This window comes from Pteropus alecto, unplaced genomic scaffold, assembly GCF_000325575.1.
Source record: "Pteropus alecto unplaced genomic scaffold, ASM32557v1 scaffold45, whole genome shotgun sequence".
NCBI lineage: Eukaryota > Metazoa > Chordata > Mammalia > Chiroptera > Pteropodidae > Pteropus > Pteropus alecto.
Genome location: NW_006442491.1, coordinates 20,890,993 through 20,898,657, shown reverse-complemented (window position 1 = coordinate 20,898,657; position 7,665 = coordinate 20,890,993). Strand labels below are relative to the sequence as shown.

Sequence of the window (7,665 nt, the reverse complement as noted above, 5' to 3'; positions counted from 1 at the left end):
GCTGATGGTTGCACAACAATGTGAATGTACTTAATGCCATACTGTACACTTAAAATGGTAAACTTTGTTATGTATATTTTACCATAATAAAAAACCCTAACATGAACACATTAAAAATGAACAAAAGTTACTTTTCAAAAACAGAAAAGAAAAATAAAGTAAAGGGAGTTTTTAAGATAAAAGGTAACAGAAAAGCAAGCAAACATCAGAAATCAGGGATTAACTGGTGAGCAGTGCTAAATTAATAGTAACTTCTAAATAGTCTCATTTAGTGTTGTGTGTGCAGATGGTAAGAAATATGAAAAGTCTCTAAGAGAAAATATCAGGAGGGTAAAGGAAATACAAAATATTTAGTGAACAGAAATCTATGGGTAGACCAACTCAAGAAATAGTAAGAATTGCGCTATCACTCCTTGCTAATTCAGATCTTTACATCAAAATCTTGGAATCAATTTTATTTTTCATCTATAATGTTTAAAAAAACTTACAGGGCAGATTTTCCAGTGCGGGGATCTATATAGGTGGTTGTTCTTCTATTGTGGTCCACAAAATATGGAATTCCATCCACTGTGAATCTCATTTCCCAACCTTCAGGTAAGGGCTTTTCATTTAACTGACTACAAAACATAAGAAAAAAAACAGAAACAAATAAAAAGTGTTAGAGAGCTGCTTGTTAGCCAAGTAGTGAAACTAAAAATATTCATAAATGCAGTAGTAATCTTCTTGAAAACCAGTATTTCCAGTTGTTTGCCAGATCTCTCTAGAAAACCTATAAGCAGTTAACCATGTCAATAGGTCCATCATCTACCACTCAGTCTTCTCCCACCTACTTGACCTGTATTCCCCATCTACCTAATAGCTCGCCTAAACATCCCATGGTAACCAAGTTCTGCCCATTCTGCCTTAGAAGTCTTTGTGTTCATCACTATTTTCAATCCCCAGCACCATCTTTACTCTGGCCTTTATTCATCTCTTTTAAACTTTCACATTTAACTGGTTTTCTTCCTTTGAGTTTCACACTGGTCCTATTTCATATTGCTTAGAGAGTACTAAATTAGAGATCTGATCAAATTAGTTCTCTACATAAAGTAACATCACTGTTCACCACTACCAATAGTAAGATCTAAACTATACCACCAGGCACTCACTCTGCTTCTATACTCTGCCCTCAAATCCCTTCCATGAACCCTGTGATTTCATAGTTTTTAATAATGATTTCACTATTTCGCTAAACATGACAGGATCTGTCACACCTCCAAGTGAAGGCTTTCCCTGTGTCCAGACTATTATTCCACTATTAAGGAAACTCAGATATTCTTTATGAAGTATTCCTATCCATTTTCTTAATACCCATCTTCAGATCTTGCTTAATTTCTCTAAACTTCAATTTCTTTGCACGTAATATAGACATAATAATGTCTATGTTATAAGACTATATGATGAATAAATTAGACAATACAAGTAAAAATCTAAGCACATAGCAAGCCCTCAAATTTTAATTATTATTTTTCTTCCTACTACATATGGATCATTCTCTTCAGGTTCCTCAAAGTATTTCCTTCATATTGCTATGAAGTATTTCATAGCATTTAGGAAGTATTTCAGCTTGTGTGTCTAGCAACAACTTTCCTCCTTGCAAATATTATGAGAGTTTTAAAACAGGAATTAGATATAAGGCAATAGTGATTTAACTTGATTTTAATTTGTTATATAGTAAAATAATTGAGGTATTAGCATATTCAAAACTGCTTACTAGTGAACCTTAGACATTTATTTTCACATTTCAAATATTATACTAGGATGAGGAAGAAACTAATGAACACTTTCTTTGCAATTTGTACTTGTGCATTCTGCCATAATGACAGGAAGCCTTTTTAGCTAATTAGGTATAATAATTATTCCAAGTTTTATTCACATTTGCCAATTTTTTTCCTCTATTTTACAGTTTCAATCTTTCCGTCTGGTGGCTTTGGTGAGAGAGAGAGAGAGAACGAACAATGGAAATGTTCAAGTTCATATCAGAGAGGAAGAAAGGGAGGGGTTGGAGGTATTCAAACTCACTTGTTTTAGTCACTGTTGTAGATAAGAATGTTATTTTCCTCAAGTGTATTTTAGAAGAACAAAAGGCTGAGAATCATTGCCTAAACAGTATTTTGTAAATTATGTCAAAAGGTTAAGAACACTTAGCTGTATTCACAGACGTGAATATGTCAGATAAAATAAGCTACCAAAAAATTTAAAAAGGTAACACTTCTCATTTGTTGTAATTATATTTGCAAAACAGACTTAGTAACAAGTTATCTTAAAAACAAAACAAATTGGATAGAACTGGGTCATTTGTATTATTAAAATATTGATTCTAACTTTAGCTCTGAAACTTTAAGAGGTCCAAGGGGGAACAAAAACTGGTAGCAGATTACAGAAAAGTAACGTGGTCTATTCTAGACTTAGAGAAAGAATTTTAAAGAGGATTTAGAAATGTTATCTCTGAAATTCTTAATTCTCCCTTTTGGTGAAATTAAATACCCTAACTCCATTTAAAAAAAGTTGTGATTTGTTGGTACCCAGAAATAGATTTAAAATTTAAAGCATACCTTTAGAATAACAGTTCTTAAAACTTTGAGCCATGGAATGTGTTAAGACTTAATCACACCTAAAGGGAGGTCTGGTCTTTACCCTTGGCTACTGGGAGGTGATCTCTAGGCCTCTGGAATGTTCTGTCAGGAGTTTATTTGGGGACTTTTGAACACCGGACAGTCAATAACATGATTTATGATGGAGATTTTGAGATATGCTATATCAGTTCTAACCTCTGGCGTAACTGAAAACTAAAGGTATTAGCTCGAACTCTGGGGAAAGGCTGGAGACTAAAGGTTAGTCATGCAGGCAGTATACGATGGAGCTCCAATAAACTCTGAATACCAGAGACTCAGATGAGAGTCTCTGGTTAGCACATACTGTTCCACATCATTTCTGGGAGTTTGGAACCCTCTCAGACTCTGCCTTATACATTTCTTCCTTCTGTTAGTTCTAATTTGTATCCTTTCTCTCTAATAAACTTGACTGTAAATATAAGAGGCTTCAGTGAGTTCTAGTTGAGTGAGTTATCAAACCTGAAAGTGGTTGTGGGGACTCCCAAATTTGAAGCCAGTATGTCTAAAGTGAAAGTCCGAGGGACCTCCAGCTTGTGGCTAATGTCTGAAGTGAGGGCAATCTTGTGTGGACTGTGCTTTCTGACTATATACCTTGCCAAATTCCTTGCATAATAGAACTCTCTGGTAGTCTGACTAACGTCCTTATAAAAAAGGGAAATTTGGACATGGAGACATGCACACAGGAAGAATGCAATGTCAAGACTGGAGTTATGCTGCCATGAAACAAGGAACTACCAGAAGCTAGAAGAGGCCTGGAATAGGTCCTTCCCTACTGCCTTCAGACAGCCTTGATATTGGACTTTAAGCTTTCTCAACTAGGAGACAAATTTTTGTTTAAGCCATTCAAATTGTCATAATTTGTTAAGGCAACTCTAGCAACCTAATACACATACTATTCATGTTACAAATTAAAAGCAATTATATATACCTAGTTATCTAAACATTAAATAGACAAACTTATAAAAATGTCTCTATTAATATATTAACTAGCAAGTTCTTGTAATGAAGTATATAAACAACTGCAGAATGACATTAAAAAATCCTGTGATTCCTATTGGTGGCAAAGTCCTTGGTATTGCTAATTCTACTATGGTTGTAGCCTACGATCACATTGAAAACATTCAATTTCAGGTAAAGGTCAATAAAATCAAATGTTTATTTTTTTCTCCCTAAGTCACATACTCCCTGAATTTTATCCAGTGGATCCCAAGCTGCAAAATACTACTTTAGAATTACTAATCTGGTCTTACTTATATTAAGTAGGTATTTTTGAATATATAAGTGTATTTGCATATATCAGTAAGTTCTTTTTCCTATACTCTCAAGAAACATTCATTATATTAAAGTAGTAGTATATTTTTTCTCTTTTTTTAAAGAGTAACTGATTTTTTTCCTAATTGAATCCGAAATAGGGTAAAATCTTTAAGAGGTTATCTAGAAACTAGTAACTAAAAGTTCTTACCCTTGACTCCTGGGGTCCTCCCACTGTGTAATACGAGTGTTGTGGTTGACAAAATATACTCTTCCATTGCTGTCCGTTCTCTTCTCTTAAGAAAAAAAAGAAAGAAAAAGCAAGGCATTAGAGTTAGCACAGTGTTCTTCCTCAAACTAAAATAATTAGATGAGCTGAATATGCCCACTTCTCAATGTATTGTTGATTTTATAGTATTAAAATCACAACTTCAAAAGGTTTAATTTTTAAAGAATTTAATTTATTCTTTATTAAATTCACATACTTACTAAAGTTATAAAAATATCATTACATCCTAGAAGCTAAATAAACTTAATTTATAATGTCCTGCCCACAGAACCTTTCCGTTCAATCTAACCAATAGCAATAAGAATAATTAATCATTTTAACTTTTCATACATGACCCTATTTTATCCTTTACAAGTCCCCATAGGGTAGGTGGTTTCAGTTTATCTTAAAGATAAATAAACTCACACACGTTAAGTGATCCGCCCAAATCCTCAGAATTAAGTGGCAGTGACAGGCTGGTAAGAGGCCTCCATTCAGAGATTTTTTTTTTTTTACAACACATCATCTCATTTCTTAAAATATAACTGGGGGGGTAATATACTTGTTTATTATATGCTAGGCATTATTCGACTAGAGAAGATATTGTTTCAAAATATATCCTTAATATACCCAGTTCCCAAATCCTAAATATCTACAGTAACTTTCTACACAAGGGCTGGACAGCAGGGTTCAGTTCTTTAATTTACTGCATTTGAAGATGCTGCTTGTTTCCTCTCCTGCCTCTTGCTTTTTTCTCGCTGATTTATTTTTTCCCTCCTACAAAATTTTCCCAGCTTCCCTGAGCTTTCTTATTAAAGTTCAGAAGACACGTGAATATCATTTTTCTCTTTCAATAACCAAATAGTTTTACATTTTTAGTATTAATATTATTTGGTTGTTTTGAATTATGGACTTCTCTGTTCCATTATCAATCAATTCTTCAAAAGACAGGTTTGAATTTTTAAAATTTGGCCAAGATGTCTCAAAATAAATAACTGACGTGTATTAAAGAGTAGAGAATGAATTCTGACTTTTTAAAAAGCAGTTTCTAAAAAAACAGCAATTTTCAAACAAAATTTTCAACTTAATTCCATGTTGATAAAGCCAATTTTTATTTCTCATAGTTTGAAAAGTTGGTATCTTATTTTTCAAACAACATTTATTTAGATTCTTTGGATCTTTCTTTAAGCAAGATACTATCACAGGATGAGTCTTAGGCCAAATTATAGAGCCTTGTCAAGTTAGTGTTTGGTTAACATTTAACTATACCTCCAGCACTGATTCCATGATTTTGAGTAGCAGTGATGATATGGGTAGATAGAAGGGATATACTGGTGAGTATCATGAACCCACTCCTAACATCTCAGCTACTTTCTACATCAGCTGAGCCTAAAATGAAAACAGAACTCTAGATGTGAATATACAGAAAAATGGGACTCTGCATCTTGTGACACACTCTATTAACACTGGCTTTGCTTATCATGACATCTTGAATGTGGAAACAGTAACCAACTTTAAGGCTGTCTGTCTGTGAGGCAAAAAGCAGCACCCACAGTGCTACAGAGCTGGCTACATGATAACAAAATAAGCTCATATTCTTGGCAGTCACATTAAATTTAAATTTAAAAAATATATTTGCAGAATCTAGACATTTCTTGTATCCAAATAATTTTGTAGAGTAATTTTTATCATCTAAAAATAACACCCTAAGTGCATGGCTAAACATATATTCATCTTTTATTTGTCGCTTAAGTTCAGATTTCAGGGCCAAAGAATTTCTCTTCAAAAGCTAATGTAAGATAAAGTTAATAGAAAAGCTATTTTTTACGTATAGTCTAAGTATACACTGCTGATATTAGCATTTCTTGGAAGAGGCTGTGAAAAACAAAACTTCAAGGGTGGATGTACCTTTGAAGGCTCAAGTGCTTAATGAGAGGAAGTACTGTAGCTGTAAGAGCTGATTTCTTACTTTGTTGAAAAATCACACAGTAAACATCAAAAATCTGAATGCACATCAGGGCACTTCCTGACTTGATGAACAGAACAACAAAAAGCAGAGCTTCTTGCTGTTCTATGTATTCTTTCATAGCAACTCTGAAAATGAGGAATTATCTTTATTCTTCACGGGTAAAACCAGATATACAAAGGCCTATTAAACTACATTGTTGGACCAAAAATATTCTTTGTTCTCCAGTCTCTACAGTTTCCACGTGTTAAAAAAATTCTTCACTGTAAGATAATAATGTCTAGTCCTAGCATATAAAAGTCTGAAAAGGTAAGGAAGTTGGATTTAAATATATGTGTTGTCACAAAAACAATGCTGTCAATTCCATAAAATAAACACAGGATATAAATAGGAATTTTATTTCCTTGGTCAATCCTGGAGTTATGTCAGATGGGTCTCATTTGTTACAGGACAAATGTGGTCACTGGTTCCCACAAATAAGGCTTATGTCCCAAAGGCAGAGATTCATAAGGCAGTGCTCAGTCGGAATAATAGGATGATCATGAACTCATCTAGGAAGTAGGGTACACTTCAACTTCAGGAGTGTGAAGTAGGCAGAATATAAAACAAGCAATGCAAGGTTCTAATAACCTGGAAAAGCTGGGATTGGGACTTCAGAGAAAGTATTTTAGGGAGGTATTGTTGGTTAAAGTAAAAATGAGAAAGATTTAGATGATAAAGATAATAATACAGAAGGTAAGGGTCAGCTTGCAGGGAACAACACAGCCTACAATTCATGCTTCTAAGAACAAGAGGGAATTTTTCTTACAGCTGCCCTGGGGAAGAAGTAAAATGGTCACAGTTTTCCTGCAATAAAATTAAGAGGATAAACACATGACTTTCACATACATCTTTTCAGGGCATCAATTTCTCCTCTGTAACACAGACATACAACTCTAGAAGAAAAGCTGAGAAACCCATCCATGTCTGGGAATGCACTCTGACAAGTCTAGTGCAATAAGGGCAATATCCTCTCTTGTAAAGTAACTGTATACCAACCATACACTGTCCACTTTGAGGCACCAACAGAGACAAAAAACTCCTTACTCAGACCACCAGGATTTGGTGAAGGCAGAAATTTATAACTTTCATATGCCCTCCTCTTTTGTTACAAACTAGTAACAATAACAGTTATAAGTATAACTTATTAAATTTTTTGCCTCTTTGAATCACAGGAGTATTAAGGATAGATAACCTCTTAAGAGAAATGAGGTTTTTTCAAAGGCAGGCTTACAAAACTATTATCATTTATTGCCCAGATTCATGTCATCTTGACACAGCAATTTTTTTCTCCATCCCTCAATAAAGTAATGCTAGAGCAATCTATCTTGGGGACCAATGTTTCCCAAGAAGACTATCTAGAAATATTACTCTCTGAATTTACCCCAGTATTATGAAATGTCTGCAGCTCTGGTTCCATAACTGGTTTTACTTTGCTTTTTCCAACTTTCTGTATTCTCTTTGGCTTCCATGCAAAATTGTTTCTA

General features: G+C 34.0%; 1 protein-coding gene across 2 annotated transcripts in view; it reads right to left on the bottom strand.

Annotated features, from left to right (window-relative positions):
* ITCH (itchy E3 ubiquitin protein ligase) overlaps positions 1-7,665 on the bottom strand; it is a 145,052-nt gene that overhangs the window by 28,245 nt on the left and 109,142 nt on the right. For both annotated transcript variants that reach the window (XM_025039970.1, XM_006921736.3), the window contains exons 13-14: positions 4,117-4,201; positions 489-617 (exon numbers count right to left, since the gene is read on the bottom strand). In XM_025039970.1, the coding sequence (XP_024895738.1) occupies positions 489-617; positions 4,117-4,201 (214 nt within the window). The remainder of the gene's footprint in view (positions 1-488; positions 618-4,116; positions 4,202-7,665) is intronic.